Source organism: Amblyomma mixtum, chromosome 10 (assembly GCF_055824585.1).
Source record: "Amblyomma mixtum isolate Tamu chromosome 10, ASM5582458v1, whole genome shotgun sequence".
Lineage (NCBI taxonomy): Eukaryota > Metazoa > Arthropoda > Arachnida > Ixodida > Ixodidae > Amblyomma > Amblyomma mixtum.
Genome location: NC_143021.1, coordinates 25433739 through 25452882, shown reverse-complemented (window position 1 = coordinate 25452882; position 19144 = coordinate 25433739). Strand labels below are relative to the sequence as shown.

Here is a 19144-nt window from a genome sequence, read left to right as displayed (position 1 = left end):
GGTGGCCGCACCTTGTCTCCCAGTGCGTGGCCGAGCGTCTTATTTGTCTTGCATGAGCTCGGCAGTTCGGCGATCCTCATCCTAAAAAAAACAGCTGTGCTTCCCACTTCCTGCTGCGTTCGTAACAACCGAAGGCCGAGTATTTGCGGATAAGAAGATTTTTCCTTGTCGGTTTTTGCGTTAATCACGTATAGCAGTGTTTCAAACGCAGCCCGTAGCAGGTGTTGCTATGGGTAGCGAACGAAGGAAATTCGTACTTTAAACGTTTTTACACAACTTTCCTGCCCCCAAACAGCAAGGTTAGAAAAACTCTGAAGCCAACACCACAGTAGCGAGCAATTCGCATGCAGAACAAGAGGTACCAAGGGCGCGAAAGACAACTTTCCAATGTTCAGTAAAAGATACCATCAGTGCATCATCTATGAAAAAAGCCTACAGGACGCATGAAAAGTGAACACGGTGCATAGGTCGACTGTGGTACGCTGAAAACTTCATCCTACTAACATACTTTTTCTCCCTGGTGCGTCTCAATTTCACCCCCGCAAGTGTGGTTTCAAACTGTTGGCTAGTGGCCGAGGACTTAGCTTCAGCCGCAGTTCACACCTCCTGGAAACTTTTCCCCGATAACCCATTTTCCTTTGCCCCACTGCTCTAAGGAACCAGCTTAAAAAGGATGTATTTGTACTTTCGCTTTGGGCCTCATTTTTACAGGAAAAATGCGAGGCAGGCCAAGGTAGAGGAAAATCGTCTCTACCCGCTCAACACTCCGGTTCGTCAGCGAGGTGCATTTGGCTCTGCTAAGTCGTGGAAAAGCATTCTCGAGAATCACAACAGATTGAATGTTACAACTATATGTTTTTAAATATTGCAACGCCTTGCTCTTTAATCTTGAGCTTGTGCGTTGTAAAGCAGCAAATACAAATATGAAATGAAATCAAATAAATTCAAATATTTTTCTTTGCTAAGCTGCACCAATCGAGCAGCCTCAAGAAGCTACTGCTAGCAGCAGGTTGACGACGCCGCTGGCGCAACTTGTGACAGCAACAGAGGCGCAATGTGAGAAGACTGATTCCCAAAATAACAAACACAACTACACATATGCAAACAAAAAAGTAGGAATTGTAGCTTCTTATCAATGAAAAGAAGAGCATTAGGCTAACTACGAGAGCTTGGTGCGTTGCCTAAATTGGCTAGACAGCGTCGCTGGCGTCAACCGAGGATTTCCCGAGATATCAAAGCCAGAGAAAATAGATGTCCTCTTTCGGAAATATCTTAAAAAGGCACTACGGCTACCCATGGGTACCTCCACTGAGTGACTGCTTCGGTTAGAGGTACATATCAAGCGGATAGAACTAGTCCAGGCGGTGCGCGCCTCTCATATCCAGATACTCAGCACAGCGGAAACAGGCAGGCTAATCCTAGTAAAAGTTGGAACAAATCTCGAAAGAGGGATCAAAAAAGTTACAATCCACGCCACGCTGAGTCGAGGGCATTTCCTTTGCGACCGAAACCGCTACGCCTACACGCGCTAAGTGTGTCTGTAAGTGGACGTTACAATTGCGGGTATTGTGACAGTAGACTGCTTTTCCCGAAGATATTTTCTCTTTTATTAATAGGGATCATTCTCGGTGCGGCACCGCGATAAGAGTCCAGAGGTTTACTCAAAAATACAAAAATACAAAATACAAAAGCTTCACTTGCCTGTGAGAGCGCTCACGATTACTCCAATCAGAACACAGACGAATATGGAAAAGAAACTCGCCCACATATGCGACACCCGAAATATGAAGGGAGGCGCTTCCGATCTAGAAGGAAAAAAAGAGAACAGTACAAATTTTTTCTCCATTCCAGGGAGAAATTTTGTAGGTATTGTTATCACGTTCGCTCTGCAGTAGTAGTTTTCAGAATATCTACGAGAGGTCTCCAAAGGGGCACTCACACCAAAGAGAGAAAGGATTTCGATTGCTCTTAAGCATTATCAGTATAACATTAGTGCAAACGGCGGACGCCATTTTTTAAGTGCATTGCACGAAACGGATCATTGAGCCGCCAGTGTGTGCCTAGCGCGGTAGCGATGTGAGGAACATTGTCCCAATACGGCAGAAAATTCGCACGTTGTTGGGAAAGTTAGGAGAACCTTCTTTTACTGAGTCATCCTTTGGAGAAGTTCAAACCTGACCACGTTGAACATCACTGACCATGTAAAGGTAAAATTCATGATCTTTCTGAACACCCACGGGTTCCTACCGGTCTCGAATTTTCTCTTTACAGGGTCAGTGACCAACAACCTGTTGACTGTCATGCCTGACCAATGCACTGTTCATCGACAATCGACTATGATAGCTAAAAAAATTGTTATGTTCGATTCCACTTCATTGTAATCGTCTGTCGAGCAGGCTGATTGGTCCAGACGCAACAATGACCGGCAGGTGCATCAGCTGGCAACGAAAACAGAAATGAATATGACCGAAATAAAAGTGTAATAAACTGGCCCTGAACTTCGTGCTATGCTGCTGAGAGATGTTAATTTCTGATTTAGACTTCGTATTTCGTAATTTTTAGCGCAGGTTACAGGCGTGATGATCTATCATTGCCATCAATAAGACTAAACTGCCGCTGCATCAGCTAAGACCGGCGGCTGGTAACGAAGCAGCATAGCTGAAATGTGAACTTAAAACAACATTGCCGTACAGCAATGACCAAAGAAAGCATTCGAGGATACCTGAGTCAATATTTTCGGAAACTTCGGCTCGGTACAACGTGAAATTTTTAATATTTCATTCTTTCTTTTGCATATTTTGTGAGTGGCTAAACTTCTGCCTTAACCTGGCCATCACTGAGCTTCAGCGTTGCGGAGGAGAGCATGAAGCGTGGGATCATTTGAGCGAGCCACAAAGAGTCGAAATAAAGCAAACGGAGAAAAATGCAATTATAGTTTTGGCATAATATTTTCTCTGATAAACAGCGTTCAAAGCTGCTGAGCCATTGCCACAAAGAAGGACGTCCGAATACGGAAGCGCTTGTACCGATGTACAAAATCTTGTGACGCCGTCTTGGGAAGGAGAATTTTGCACATTTAACCGCATAGTTCAAAGAACATCCTACTAAAACGCAGAGAAAGCTGGGTATGTGAAATGAAGACTTTTTTTTTAACTGGAACTCGCTCAGTAATTCTTAGAAGGCGGCCGCGATGCTGTGGGTGGGTGATCCCCAAATGGGGGGACTTGCGTAGGCAGTAAACTTTCGGAATGTGGTTTCCTTATCGCCATTGAGCCGCTTGGCTCAATTAGTTCCTGTTGCGCAGTCAAAAACTGATTTCTATTGAGAAAAAATGCTCGTGTTGCAAAAGAAGAAAAAGAGTAGCCATGCCTGCTTGTGGTGGAGGCTGTGTAATCCGGAGATAGACTTTCAGAATCATGCGGATCAAAAAGACCCAATTGCCTCGTTCTTCCAATCTGAAGAACGCTTAGAAGGTGTAGTTTCTATTCGACTTTTATAGTGATCTCTTGTTTCAGAGCCGAACTTAAATTATATACGAAATTTACACTTCATGGCCTTACAGCGTGGGATGAATTGCTCGACAAGAATCTTGATTAGGGGCTCGTGCTTCTTTTGCCTCTGTGTTATTTAGAGAAACCTTTTGACACTAATGTCTGAGCCAGATGGATGTGAGAATCTCTTGGATTGCAAGAAATACCGGCCGCTGAATGTACTTTGTGACCGCGGGACTCAGTTCGTATGCTGATTGTAATTTAGAAGTGGTCTTACTCTGTGCGCACGGCAGGAAGGGTGGCGTTTGCTCCAGAAATGATGATGCTTTGGTTCACAGGACAGAACTCCAGCGTTGTTTCCATCCTTCGAGGCTTTCTTCCATTTCGAATCGTATCTGCGATGTGGGCTAGCTGGTAGGCAACCACGGCGAGCGTAGCCACGCCTGCTCCCTGTGAAAGTATGCATTTCTCTGAATACTGCCTTGCTGTTTTCAGAAGAATAATTCATAAAACTGAGAAAATAACGCACATCTGTAACTTTTTGTGATCCTGATAATGTTAAGTTAAATTTCGTTTTCATACTTGACATGAACGCTCAATTAGATTTTTGACATGTTAAGTTGGCAGGTGACCAAAAATCTGAACGCAGAACGATTCTGATGTGCTCTAATGCTAGACAATACGTATTAAATAGGCTTGCGCGCACAAAATGTGCGTTGTCTTAAAGGCATTAGCATTTTCATGCAGTTGACAATCGTTTAAATATTGGACATATTTCAGCAAGAATGGTAGAACCTCAAGCTTGTTTTGCTGAGAACTATGCTATTTTATATTTTAGCTAATCAGGAGCTCACAAGCGTGCAGTGCAGCAAAATGCCGGAAAATCAATTAAACTGAAGCAGCGAAAGAGGCGTTGAGCTCAATGGTCGATTCCTGTTCGTTAGTTGTGAGTAGAACGGTTTGACTGCCGTAGCTCCTATTGCTTAGAAAAAAGATGAAGTGAAAAAATTAGGCGTGGCTGAGCTTGGTTGAGAAGCGAAAAGCAAATCGCAATTGAGAAGTTATTTCGCCGTGTTCGCTCATCTGGCTACTCTCAGTTGACGCGGCCAAGAGACGCGGTTAAGCTTCCTTTTGACGTCGTATTGCAAGGCGTTCCGCCCGATTTTCTGGCGTTTCGGCCATACGCTTAGCTTTGCGCTGTTCATTTCTTCGCTGCTTTTCGGCCAACTCCCAAGCTAGCACTTCTGGATCGGCAGATTTTGCTACTGCCACGTCTGGGTGCTTCGCCTTCCATGGCAAGAGCGAGCGCCTATTCTCTGACAAGCGCATTTATAGCCCAGTAGCGAGGAGGAGTAGCACGCGCAGCGGTAGCGGCGGCGCACATGCGCAGTAGCGCGCGGCTGCGGTGAAAGGTCAGGCGATGGAGTCGACGGCGACTGCTGCGGCCACCTGCGCCGCGTGTGACGTCACTCGGTTTCGCGCATGCGCAGAACTGGCAAATCTGTGCACCGGCTCACGCGAAGCTCGTCTCCGACCCACGTAGTGAAGCTTTTCGCTTCAAAATTATAACACTGCCAGCACTCAACGCTTCACTAATGCATAAGGTTGTGAATAAGTGGAAGCAAGAGGAAGGACTGGAACAATTGATATAGTAATTGTGCAGGAATAACCTTCAGAAAAGAAGATCAGTCGTCGATAAGAGGTCACCTGGCTGATTTCTCACGTTAGCTATACGCCTTCTTCCTTACGTACTGATTCCTAAAGGGTCGCAGCAAGTGTTCACAAGGGTTTGTTCTTTCCGGCAGTGCAATAATATCTACAGCAACCTTATAGCTATTACAGTAACAGGACATGAATAAAAAGTAAAGCAATATCAGCCTTACTCTTTTTCCATTTGAAATCTGCACGATTGCAAGCAGCTAATACACAACATCATTTGAATCACGAAAGAAGGAAAGAATCTAAGGAGATATTACAGTTGTTTTCTCGCTGTGCTTTGGTTTGCATCTTTCAAAACTTCTACCATGAATCACTCTGCCGCGCATGTATTGAAATCCAACTTAGTAGACAGCAACTTACATGAGGCTTTTCTTTTAACGCTAGCTCGCTACTGCAGTTGCAACATAGGCTTTGCAATCTTATGTTGAGAAAGAAAGAGGGCATTATATTGCGGAAGTTGACATACGGTGTATGGTTAAAGGCGTTTAACAACCGAAAGCAGCTCAGGCTATGAGGGACGCCGTAGTGAAGGGCTCCGGAAACTTCTTCAACCTAGGGTTCTTTAACGTGCACTTACATCGCACAGTACACGCCCCTCTAGAACTTCGCCTCCATCGAAATTCGACCGCCGTGGCCGGGATTAAACCCGCGTCTTTCGGGTCAGCAGCCGAGCGCCGTAACCACTGATCCATAGCGGTGGCAGAGGTTGACATACCTTCGAATGGACGAAAGGGAATAATACCGCTAGAAGGCAGAGGCCAACAAATGCCGCCGTGATGCCATTGTATACCATCATAAAGATCTGGAAAATGAATAATCGTAAAGCACAAAAAAGACCGCGTATGACAGCAAAAATATCTGCACTCCCAGAATGAGCGCCAAAACAAGCACATAAGCGGCAAGTCGAGAAGGTTGAAACGCGTAGCACCAAGGTTTTCATTGTGGCTTAAATCTGCATTGAATCTGCATTGTGGCTTAAATCTGCATTGAAAAAAAATAACTTGACTATGTATGAGCGTCGATGTGGTCAAATGGAAGAATCAAACCTGAGCAATATATGTCTGCACTTATATAATCGTATGCCGCTGCTTTAGGATCAGAACTTGTTACCAACTTTATTACATCCAGATATTGAGCGTTCGATTTTGTTTCAGACTAGTTACATTGTGGAACTCTTGCTCTCGTTTTTAGTGGCAGAAAGTAAGACGTCAACATTTTTTTTCACATTCTGAGCAAGGGCACTGTTCAGCCTATTGACAATGCTCAGAAGCTATTATGCTAGCATCGTCACTGGCGGTCGCAAATTTCAGTTTAATTGCGTGGACCGGTGTTGCTACCCACTGCAAATTCATGTGCGGGCCAAATGCATTCAGAGACATGACCAATCTCGCAGGTTTTATTAATATTATTGTTCAATGCTAAATTTTTGTTGTCAGCTCTGATGAGCATAAAATCGTCACTCTCAGCATTTTTCAGAATAGCAGAAATGTTGCGTGTACAAGAAACGTTGCCTAGATTGAGAACAAATAAAGAGGCAATCGTACTCACTCTAGTCAGTGATCCCATGTGTACGCACATTGTGCTATATACTGTGACTAAGATACCCAAAAGGAGAGCTGAAAGATGTTGGGACAAAGAATATATTATTGATCACGAAAGTTAAGTGGCTGCATGAAATTCTTTTAACACTTTGTTACCAATGAGGTAAACATGAATACAATTAGCTTTACCGCGCAGTTTCTATATTAGGTAATCGCTAGACATATGCAGGCCAGTTACGGTACCATATTCACCACCCCCATCATCATCATCATTATATGCGATTGTCGACTGTAAGAGAAAACTAATAGCAGCTGATATGCAGCTACTGGTGTCCTGTGACAAATGCGGCCTCCTAATTGAAAGAAATTTTTTTATCATTCTCTCACCTTTATCATTCTATTTAATTATCATTCTCCTACCACGACATTCTCCACTAATTGGAATCAAATAAATGACTTCTACACGTTTCTGAAATTTAGTTCACGTTAAATGCCTTACCCATGTACATTTCCTCGTATTTCTCTTCACTAAGCCATAACTAAGTCAAGATTGTTGGCGATTCTATACGGTTCTATTCCTGAAGTTCAGCATTTCGGCGATAATTTTTCCTTCCACGAATGTCACCGCTGTTCTGAACCAAATTCATTGATTTTCTCTTGGCCTCAAAATTTTAGACGCACACGCTTTATCGTTATCGCTTAGCGCCGATCCACAACTTAAATGGGGCATTCATAATGACTGGTAGTTCAAAGTAGACTGATAGCTTAGCGGTATGCAAAACGAAATTTGTGATCTTTAACAAAACAGAGATTTGATAAAGAAGAAAGTTGCGGAAAAGTGAAGAATGGGCAGTCACAAGTCTGGAGGGTTCTTTTTCATTCGGCTTCGTGGCGAGGATACTTGATCAGCTCCGGTCTGTTCATCGTGTTCTTGGTCAACCCTATTTCGCCTCATTGTGAAGGCAGCGTCGAGATCAGAGGAAAGCAGCGCCACGAGCGTGACCAAGAACGTGAGAAGGCCCAAAATATAACGCCTGAAGCTAGGCTACGGGCAGCAAGAAGAGGCACAAACGTGATCAAGCGTTTACTATTCTGCTTTCTATTCTTTGTATTGAGCTTGCGTGCAGCACTTTTGCGGGCTAATTTAGCAAGTAAAAGCTATCCACTTCGTACGCGCTCGGAAGTGGCGCCTCCGATTCCCCGGAGAGCTTCGCTATGCCAACCGCATACAAATGACGTAACCTTCCCTCGTTTCGGAAGCTTATGATTGTGGGATGACATCGGGAATTTCAGTTTCGACTTTCTCAGAGACGTGGCCACCTTTCCGAGCAGAATATAACGTTTCTATTGTTCTCGAGCAATGGTTCGTCCGTCTAAAGTAACGCCTTAAATGGCTTGCTGTTTCCGTTTAGTGTTTCTTAAAATGTCTTTCAAATGCACCCTCATTTTTCTTATTAATTTTCTATTATCACGGGAGACTGTGCAAATAATTCTAAGTATTGATGCACTAACATTAAACTGTCTGTGTGGGCCTGCCTTTCTCAGCTGTTGGTGCTCTTTGAAGCGGTGGAACATGGTACAACGCCTCTTGTTTTGAGGTCTTCGAGCATATAGTTTTAATTTTTTTTTCCTACGTTCTTCAACTATGCCCTTCAAATTGCCTCGTGCTTTACTTCCAGTTACAGTTACTTAGCACCACATTGTAAGGTGCAAATCTAAGAGCAGTGAGCTCTTTCCAATTAACATTATTACGTTGTTCATCCCAATAGAAGTCTTAATAGCTGTTTTAAGCATGACACTGTATATCTGTCTGCCTCGGTCCATTCCTCATTTCTTCTATAGTGAGGCTTCAAGCGGCTAAACAGTGGCCTGAGCGTCAGAATAACATTTCACACGACCAGCGCACCTGATATGCAGTGATGTTAGGATCGCTTTACGAGATGTCAACGGCAGCGAGAAGCCGACAAAGTGCTCTGTCCAGTAGTGTTCGTAGGCTGTGTTGATTTGTTCATAGAAAGTAAGAACATAGCTGCAGTGGTGCAACGCATGGAGGACACAGGGTACGCCCTAGTTTTTCGAGGAATTTTATACCATATTTAGGCAGCTTTATGTAAGTTGCTGTATTCAGCAGCTACTTAACACCGCTCATTGTTATTTTTTTATTGGATTCCGATATTTTGTAGCTTTTTTTATTTAAAAATCTTGCTTTAGCCTTTATTTGCAGTTCAGTTTAAATTCAATCTAAACCATATCTTTTTGTCTTGTATTTGGAAGCTTGCTCTTTTACGAAAAATCCAATTGCTTTGATGTATACTATGCAAGTTCAGTAGGTATCCATTCCTGTGCACATCAAGCCGGCAAAAAATGCCTAGGTTTTTATTTTTCTTTCTTTATGACTAAGAGCCAAGTGTAAGGTCAAGTCTCTTCTCAAATACACTTGTACCATTGGTGGCCCGGACACACACAAAAAAAAACACATCCTGTAGTCTGAACAGTCCACAGGAAAGATGTGTGGTTTATATTTCGCAAAACTACACAGTAGAGGCTCCGTCACAGCTAATGTGTCTAAATAGTATTGACTTACTAGAATCCCATGGGATAACTTGCCAATAACCGCTTCTTTACGCTATGTATTCTAGGGGAAAACTATAATTCACAAAACAATCTATATTTTTGTTGCCACACGATATTGTTGCCACACTCGAGCGCTTCTTTTACTTCCCCTAAAATTGTATGACTTTGTTGTTTTCAGTGTACTGAAAAATGTGTAATCCGTCATGCTTTGGCAAAACTTAAAGGTCTCCAGTATTTTCAGGTCAATAAATAAACATACTAAGAAACTAAACGTTATAAGATGTCATCTTGAGACATTTGAGGATAAAGGAAAGCTATACATTTATTGTCATCCTTTTTTTACCGAAGCATTAGGAAAATATAATTTTAGTAGTAACTGTCTATTCAGACAGGACCAATGCGCGTATTACGGATATTTCCTTCTCATTAAATTTGTTCCAAAGAGGTAGTTTCGACAACGGTCCACATCACGCAAGAATATCATACTTAGTACGCTGGAAACACCCTAAATGTCTCGATTAGTGCACTGCACGGGCTCGGGCCGGGCCGGGACATGATCTGTTTTGCCGGGCCCATGCCGGGCCCGGGCCTGGAGTTGTGGGCCCGGGCCGGGTTCGGGCTGAAAGCTGCGGACCCGATCCGGGCTTGGGTCCGTACAAAAACGGCTAGTGTCCGACTATTCATTCACTATTGCAGAGCGAAGTACAAAACTGCGGCATTGGAGCAGCGACACGGGTGAGGTATGTGTTATAGTACGCGCTGAGAGAAAAACTAAGCTTTATTCATTGACTTACTTATGTCCTTATTTCCATGCCGACGTGGCTTAGTGGTCAAGGCGCTTGATTACTGAGCCGGGGAACCAAAGTTTGCTCCTAGCCTCGGCAGCCGCATTTCTATTTAGGCGGCAAGCATGACAGCCATGTACTTTGTAGTATCATTGCTCGTTGAAGAAACCCAGGTGGTCGAAATGATCCGGAGCCCTCTGCTTTGGTGTCTTTCACAGCCTGACTCCACTTGGGCCCTGAAGCCCCCAAAACATAGCTTTTATTTTATAGCTGTATTTTTCTTATGTTATTTTCTTATGTGAGAAAAATCACAAACTAAAGCGCGCTTGGTTTTCTTTTTGATCAGCTGACCGGACCGTCTCGTAAATGAAATAGCCGCAAAACCTCGCGAGAATTTGTAAATCTCATCTCATAACCACATCTATCCCTCCTCGCTTCTTCAGCCTGGATGACATGACAAGTGTTTTGCCCTGTAAGTTATCACGTGGTTCGTGCGTTATCTTCTTCTCCACCAGCAAGAGTAATATTTAACCGGTCTTAATTGGCCACTGATCGTTCGTCATCCCAAAACCTACCTATACACTATTAGAAATGAATTCGGGAAGGACATATTAGTTTAGCACGATTTTAGTCTTCAAAACACACATCGCGAAATACTCGAGCCTTTTAGCTTTTTGTTTCTGCTGAAAGGCGACCAGTTCGGCTATGAGTTCAACATGTGAGATCACGTTCACTAAAAAAATGTCATCCTGCTGCTTGCTAGGCAGCTTTAATGCTTATACTTCGCGGGCGGCAAAATATAACTGATTAAAATCATGGGGGAATGCAAAGTAGTCGATTACGCACTTATGCAGCACTTTTTATTTGGCTCTCGGAACTTCCTAGTTTATCTTAGCGCACCTACACGAGATCCCTGTCCAAAAGACGGGCCTGGCAAGCACTGCTCTTAATCCCTTCCTTCTGGGTTAAAAAGAACCAATTTCTGCAAGCCCGGTGGTTTTAGAACCTTTGTCGGCCAGTTTCTTATCGGTCTAGTAGCAGTCTACTTGCTCAGAGTGGTTTGGTTTGGTGTATGGGGTTCAACGTCCCAAAGCGACTAAGGCTATGAGAGACGCCGTAGTGGAGGGCTCCGGAAATTTCGACCAACTGGGGTTCTTTAATGTGCACTGACATCGCACAGTACACGGGCCTCTAGAATTTCTCCTCCAAAGAAATTCAACCGCCGCGACCGGGATCGAACCCGCGTCTTTCGCGTCAGCAGCCGAGCGCCATAACCACTGAGCCACAGCGGCGGGGCTTGCTCAGAGTGAGCAAGCGTTACTGTGAAACGGGCCGGGCCGGGCTCGCTAGAACGATAATTTAGCGGGCCTGGGCCGGGCCCGGGCTTGAAGCCGCGGGCCTGGGCCGGGCTCGGGCTTCAGGCCTCGGGCCCGGGCCGGGCTTGAGCCTCAGATTGAGGCCCGTGCAGTGCTCTAGTCTCGATATCATAGTCGCCACCATCATAATCATCATCCAGATTACACCCACTAGGCCTCTGCCACATTTATCAAAATAAACCGCCGTAGTTGGCAGCTCTTTGAGGGTAGCTACTTGAGCTAATGAGATCAGGAGCATCAGCATTACTACGCCCAACTGCATAGCAATGACCTTTGCCACAACTCTGAAATTATACGGTCGTGTGCCAGCTGCAGCTTCCCTATCCCTAAATCTCCTAACTTCATTCGCCAACCTAACTTTCCGCCACCTCTTGCTCGCTTTTGTTCTCTTGAAATGCACTCTGTTTTAACGACCATCGATTATTTTGCCATCGCACTACACCACCTCCCAATGCACAGTTTCCTTTCATAATTTCGGCTAGGATGTCAATATTTGAGTTTATTTCCTGATCCACTCTGTTCTTTTCCCCCATCGTAAGCTTACATCTGTCATTTTATTGCGTATTTATGTGCATTGTCCCCAACTTCAGTTGAACCCTTTCTGTTTTGTTCCATGTTTATGATTCTGGGTGAGCACCCGGTAATAAACAGCTGTTAAAAACTTTTTTCTTCAGGGAGAATTATAATCTTCTATTGTTAAGCCAAAGGCGCTTCATCCATTCCATATTCTTCAATTGATTTCACAATCATGGTCCTGATATCCGGTCACTACCTGCCATAAGCAGATGTATTCCCTTACCACTTTTAGTGCCTGGCTGCTCTGCGCGAATTGCTGCTCCTTTTCAAGAATGCTCAACATTACTTTTCTCTGTATTAATTTTAAATCTGCTGTTGTAACTCGCTTCTTTCAGTCAATGATCATGCTTGGACGTTCGTCCCCTGAGTTGGCTAGCAAAGCAATGTCATCAGCCACTCGCAGATTACGAAGGTTTTCCCCACTAACTCTTATCCCGAATTGCTTCCAGCCCAGGTCTCTGAATACCTTCTGTAAACAGGCGACGAAAAACATTGGAGAGAATGTGTCTCTATGCACGACACCCGTAATATTTGCGATTTCTTTAATTTTTTATATATGACCATGACTACGGTGCATCCACTATATATATATTGTTTGTAACTTTTACACATAGTTCTTAAATTTCCAGATTCCGAAACGCTTGCATGAGAAATCCGATTCCTAATGAGCGAAATGTGCTTTTATAATCTATGAACGTTATATAAAGTTGTTCGTTATAACCTGCGCATATCTCATTACATGATCATTAATGCGAATGTGTTCTATTCTCGAGTAGCCTTTACCTGACGCTGCAGGTGCGTCAAGTTTAAGGTTCTGCTTCCGATCTGTCTGTAATTTTTCAAGTCCCTGGCGTCTGCTTCTTTAAGAATCATAATATTATTGGTGTTTTTCGAAGATTCCAGCACTGTCGTGATCATGAGGCAATGTATAGGCAGGAAAGCTAGTCTATCTGTCACAACTTCCACACCGTTCTTCAACACATCTGCTGACACCAGATCATCCCCAGCTGTTTTTCCACCGGCATTGCTTCTATGGTTTTCTTCACTTCATATTACATTCCCAGCATTATATCCGACTGCTCTGCACTGCTGACTGCAATTAATTCCTCATTGCTTTGATGACTCTCCACATCTGCACAGAAAATACCAGCTTCTTTGAACATCTTATCCACACAGGTACTGTATGCACTTCTTGCACTTCTTGCACTTCTTGGGCCGAAACGTCGCAATGCGCGTATACGTTCTTTCCCGCCCTCAACCCTACCTTTTTTCTTGCTTGCGTTTGAGCAGCTGTTTATCTGCAGCGTTTGGGGGTAGGGGTCCCTTTCTTTATTCACTACGTCAAGTTCAGTCTTCGGCGGGCGCATCGCAAGGATTTAGCGAACTGCCAGCGTCACACTGTGAATAAAGAAAGCGACGCCTAGCGCCGAAAGGTGGATGTAATCGAATAGTCCGCTGCAGGCGAGAAAAAGGACATGGCTGCGATCACGACAGCACGCGCACGTGCACTGCGACGTCTCGCACCAGAAGTGCAGCGTCAGATAGCGCCGCGAGGCAGTTTTACTTGATTTTGGCGGCGTGTCACATGCCCCGATTTATTTTGCCGCTGGTTGTACTTCAAAAAGATCGCACGTGGAGATGTCTAAGTGAAATATTGGTTAATTACTACACCCGCGGTGACAACTATAGTTCAGTGAGCCAGCCCCCTCTCTCGGTCATTCATTGCACCTTTGGCCAGCACTGGTATAAAATCACAGGCACTGTTTAGTTATCCACCAGTTATTGAAATTGAAATGGGGATTTCCTCGCTGTACCTCCAGCATGCAAGGCGGAGGCTGTACTTTTCTTCAGCAGTACTAGGTGGGGCTTAATATGCACACTCCGCCTGCAAGAAGGTAACCTTAAAAGGAGAAGACTCAGGGGCAATCTGGGGCATGATTTTACGAATTTCGTGGGAACGGGTTGGCCGCAGTTGTCGCAGTAGAGAAATAATTGAACCCTGAGTCGTTTGTTTTCCAGTGGACAGAGTTGGGCGCATGATGATGACGGTGACGACCTAAAGGAATGCCCATGCAAAATAATGCAAGCATCAACAGTATCGCCTTCAGCGAAAGGCATATCATTGTCTTCGAGCCACATTTTTCCTACTTTGATCTATCTTTTTATTGTTTAGTTTCGCCCTCAGCTTCTTGTTGTTTTTTTTTGTTCCTGCTGCATATATCTTTGCACGGTAAATTTGTGGGGATATCGTGGCCGCAGCTGGCGCAGAACCGAGTTAATTGGAGAGATACGGGAAAGGACGTTGTCCTGCAGTGGACGCGTAGTTGGGCTGGCGATGAAGATAATTGTTTTCTATTCCGCAAGATTTCGTTTTTGCTATGCTTCAAGCTCCTCTTCCTCGCACTTTCTTGATTATCAATTAGTCTGACTGTAGTATCTTCAATATAGGGACAAATATAATTAGGACGGTAACAAAAGAACTATTTTAGCGATTCCCCACCACATATGTCAAACCCTGCTACTCAGATCCAGGATCTCGTTGTTTACACTCCTTCGGATAAGGAAAAATAAAAGTTATAAGAACTTCACAGATTTAAAGAAAAGAATGGAAACACCTTTAAGATCTTTAAATGAAGCCAAACTTGTTTTAAGAACATGGTGGCATGAACGTGATATCAGCGCAGAATCTAAGAAAATGTATTTTGGAGGTAAAGTACAGGTAGGAAACTAAAATAAAAAGGACCAGTATTATTCGAGCAATTTGGTTTCACCTGTGCCACGTGTTACCCACAAGACATGATGTTCAGCCCTTTTGAACCGGGGAACAATGACGTCCATATATAAGATCGCAGCCTGTGAGTTGATCGTAGACGACACTGTGCTGCGCAAGAATAGAAAAAAACATGCACCCAAAGGTCTTGGAAATGAAAAGCACGTAGAAAGTATCATCACGTAAAAGTATCATCACGTAGAAGTATTCGCACGTTGAAAGTGGCACTGTACATTGGGCGTCGTCACCGTAATGCACTTTCCACTTCACCACGAACAGATCAGACCAGCTTAATTTTGATCAGAGCGTAAACTGAGTCTAATATCATCGCCAGACGTGCCATAATCGCCAGATGTGCCGACGACCCATCAAATCAAAACCATGAGCCAATCAGGTTAAACAGATGTATCGCACTGCCGCTCGGTTTAAGTACATTAAAATGCTACCAATTTTCATCGGCAAGTTCGCGACCGCCGCCCTCAGTGTTGTCATCTGTGTGGTGCATCTCTTGTGCTAATATTTTTTTTCTCACGTCTGTACACAAGATCCCAAAAACCCCAGTAAGCTCGCAGAAAAGATTTTGGGTCATTCGCTGCTATGTCGTCTGCTGTTAGAGCGCTTGTGGCATTCTATAAATCGCAACAGACGAAAGAGTAAGAACTGCATCAGTGCTCTTTCTTGGTGCGTGAATAATGGTCATACTGCGGCCTTGCCTTCTCCGTCAAATAGCGCGGAAACAAAAAATAAAGCATGAATACAATTGAAGAATTATTTATGCGTACAGAGTTTGAAGCAAGTGCTCTGGTTCTGTACTACCTAATCCTCCGCGTATCGATAGCCGATAACAGTAGTAGAAAATATAAGCTGGCCACCCCTACTGTTTAAGCAGCGAAAAATGTCGACAGTAAAGGCGTGGTGCAGGGTAATAACTACCTCGTGGCAGCGCTTACGATGCCTGCGAGAAAGAGGCCAGTAAATCCGGGCACATGTACGAGGTGGGTGTTGATGTAGTGCGGTAAAATCTGAAATGAAGCGGAGACGCTCAATTAACGTTTCGGAATGAAGTTCGCTCAAGAAGGAAAAGACAATAGTCCGCTTGCCGCTCCGCCGAGCAAGTAAAGAAACGATGATAGTTTGCACAAAACGAAAGACGTAAAGAGCTGGGTAATCACTCGATATGCAATTTACTTTAGCGTCTTCACTGCACTGGGCGTTCCCGCGCAGTTTTAGAGGAGCTCTCCTACCCGTTTACACTTATTTGTGATGTTGCCCCAGGCCACTATTAAATGTCCCGCCGATACGCCAAGAGAAAAGCTCTATTGTTGCACACACTTCCCTTTACGCCCCCCTTGTATCACGGCGATCATCGTTGCACCATGGTCATACTCATTACCATGAGCACGCGAAACAAAGTAAACGGTTTATTGATTAATTATTATTAGTGTAGTCATTATCATACATCTACCCGGATGTCGTTCGTCGTAAGCCACCGTGATAACCAAGTATGGATGTGCTCAATTCTGTAAAAAAAAAGATGAGGGCCGTGAAGTGCTGGAAAATTATTACTTTATTACTAAAATCTATTTAGGGTTTTCTGTGCAGCACGGTGGATTGGATTTTTGCGCCGTGCGCCTGCCACCCAGTGCAAAAACTTCCAGCATTTTGGCTTTTCTTAAAACAGACTTCAGCTGAGTTAAGCGACAATAAATATACTGTTGTACTTGGTGGCTATTTAACTGTGAATTTTCTTAGTATTTCTGCTGTTCAAACTGAGATTTTGGAGCGCTGGAGGGTAACGCTTTCACCAACTTAAACCATAACGCACATGTATTCCAGGCGACAAGCGCACATTACAAGGTGCATTCAGCAGAAATATCTGGGAAGAATTGCATGAGGCATACGCGGTAACAGCAGCTGATATCACCGTTTATTTGCCTATATACTTTATGTATAATTGCTTGTAGCCTCAGACAACTTCTAGTAAAAAAAAAATCTGTAAGGCGCCAACTTATCACCGAAGTAGTCTTGTTATAATTTTCGAATGCACTAGCACAAGTGATCTGGGATGCCGCATACTCTAGGTCTAAACCTGGTGAACCATATAATCTGATTATATCATGTTTAAACTCATTCATGCTGAATGCTTTCCGTTTCTATAGAACGAGATCAGAGCAGCAAGAGCATGAAAGCTATGGTTCACAAAAAATTTTTAAGAGGAATCAGTGCGAAAAATCTGCTTCACCAGCGCTTTGCGAAATCTAAAGCCATAGAGGAAAAAAATTTAAAACCTCCCGAAAAAAAGGAAACAGCATTATACGAAACAGTTGGAGGCACTATACAAACTAGCCATTTTCTATCTAATTAAAACTAAATACGGAGTTCCTTAGCAATGCTTAAACAATTTAGTTCCTACGAACACAACGACAACTATACTTCAGATAACAGTGAAAGATAGAATACGGTTTGAATCTGAGTGGGCAAATCCTTTTAATCATTATTTTGAATCTATCACTTCCACCAGTCTTTGTCAAGACTAAACAAAAACGCGGACAAGGATATGAGACAGGGCATTCCTAGCCCCCCTCACAATAGACGAGGTTGTGAAGACAGTTCAGTAGGTAAAAATAGTAACAGCTTTGACGTAGTCGGTCTTCAGGTCTAAACGGTTGGAGATTGTCACGAATGGAGCGCTGCTCACATAGGACACTATCCTGTCGCGGCCACTCTCCTAGGAGCACTGTCGTTCTAGTACAGCGGTGAACAGAGATCCTGAACGAGAATCGAACCATGATTGGTGTTGCAGTTTGCATTTTCAAACAAATGTAGCAGTTCTAGGCAACCAGAGCCTTATAGGAGTCTCTGCATCTTTTTCCATGGTCCTCTGTACAGGGTGTGTCAAATCTCGCTGAATTAATAATTGTGGTATGTTTGAATATTGCTAAGCCATGGGTCTCATGAATCTAAATCTGCCTCTTAAAAGATAGTTGTTCATGCATGCATATATATTAAGAAGGCTGCAGGAAAGCGTTCGTGGCTTCCAGTCATCTTTCGGGCCTTCCTTCTTTCTGCGTCTACCTTGTTTCGCTGCGACAACACCAGAAGATTCGCTCAACTGCTTGCTCTAACCCCGAATAAAAAACAGCCCATCGTGACATCGGCTTACTTGGTCAATGCTCTGAACAGCTCCCGTTAATGCTGGGTCACAGCCACGGAACCACACGGTTAGTGCCATTCCAAGGAACAATCCAGTTAAATACACCACGAACAGTAGCACTGTGCTTGTGCGGGCAGTTCTGGAAGAGAAAAGGGACAAGTGAAAACAGTGTACTTTTGACTCTGCATTTGCCATAGTTAGGCATTTCTCGTTAATTGCTCAATAAACGCCTGGCGCTGAGGCTTGATATTGTCGCCCGCATTCTCCCGGGTCGCCGTTCAAGGCATAAAATTCTTTAGCGAAGCCACCATGCTCACGAATGATGTTAGGAGCAGACCATCACATAGTGACATCTGCAGCCAAGAACAAAAAATAAAACTTCTTGTGAAGGTGCGGGGAATTGAGCCAAGGAACATTAGATTGCCAGGCGAGCCCGCAACCCATAAGTACTAACCTGATTTTTTTAAGGGTCGTATTTGCTACACTCAAAATCTCTGCTATCTGCACGAAATATTTTGAAATGTTTTAAGCACCGCCGTGGTCAAAGTAGGACCAAGATAGGTTTTTTGGGGGATGCACCAATTCAGCGTGCCCAGAGTTTGGCTAGATAGAGTCTACATGCCCTCAAGGACCTCAAGAGCTTGACTGTGGCTACTTTTGAGCAGCAGCAGAGTCGATGATGGACCAGCAGCTGCTTTCTTAGGACAGACCAATTGCGCTTGTCAAGGTTACTCCAGCATAGAACCCACATTTACATCCCCTCAGCCCTCAAATACACCACATATACATACGTTGTATGTGTATAGGAATGACCGGATTTCAGCCCGCCACGGTTGAAGAATGACCAGAACAGTTGTTCACGGGCAGTTTTACAAGAGAGGAGAGACCTTGTTCACCGGTCGCAGCAGACATCTAAGGACAACGGGAGCCCTGAACTAACATCGCCTCCCAGTCACGGAGGCGGAAAGCCTTTTATTGCATGAAATGTTGATCCTCACGACCACCATCACATTTCGGATCGCAGAGTTTTTTCACGCACAGCGACCACATTTACGCAGCATCTACCCTCAAGTGCCCGGAAAAGGGCCGGTGCGGATAATTTGTCGATTTGTTAGTCACTATCTAAGTAGAGACACTGGTCACAATTTGCGTAGGACT

General features: G+C 44.1%; 1 protein-coding gene across 1 annotated transcript in view; it reads right to left on the bottom strand.

Moving 5' to 3' along the window:
- LOC149325412 (sodium-coupled monocarboxylate transporter 1-like) overlaps window positions 1-19144 on the bottom strand; it is a 77430-nt gene that overhangs the window by 15950 nt on the left and 42336 nt on the right. The window contains exons 7-13 of the mRNA XM_089564271.1: window positions 17996-18125; window positions 15766-15854; window positions 14834-14943; window positions 6759-6826; window positions 5926-6012; window positions 3769-3941; window positions 1702-1805 (exon numbers count right to left, since the gene is read on the bottom strand). Of these exons, the coding sequence (XP_089420397.1) occupies window positions 1702-1805; window positions 3769-3941; window positions 5926-6012; window positions 6759-6826; window positions 14834-14943; window positions 15766-15854; window positions 17996-18125 (761 nt within the window). The remainder of the gene's footprint in view (window positions 1-1701; window positions 1806-3768; window positions 3942-5925; window positions 6013-6758; window positions 6827-14833; window positions 14944-15765; window positions 15855-17995; window positions 18126-19144) is intronic.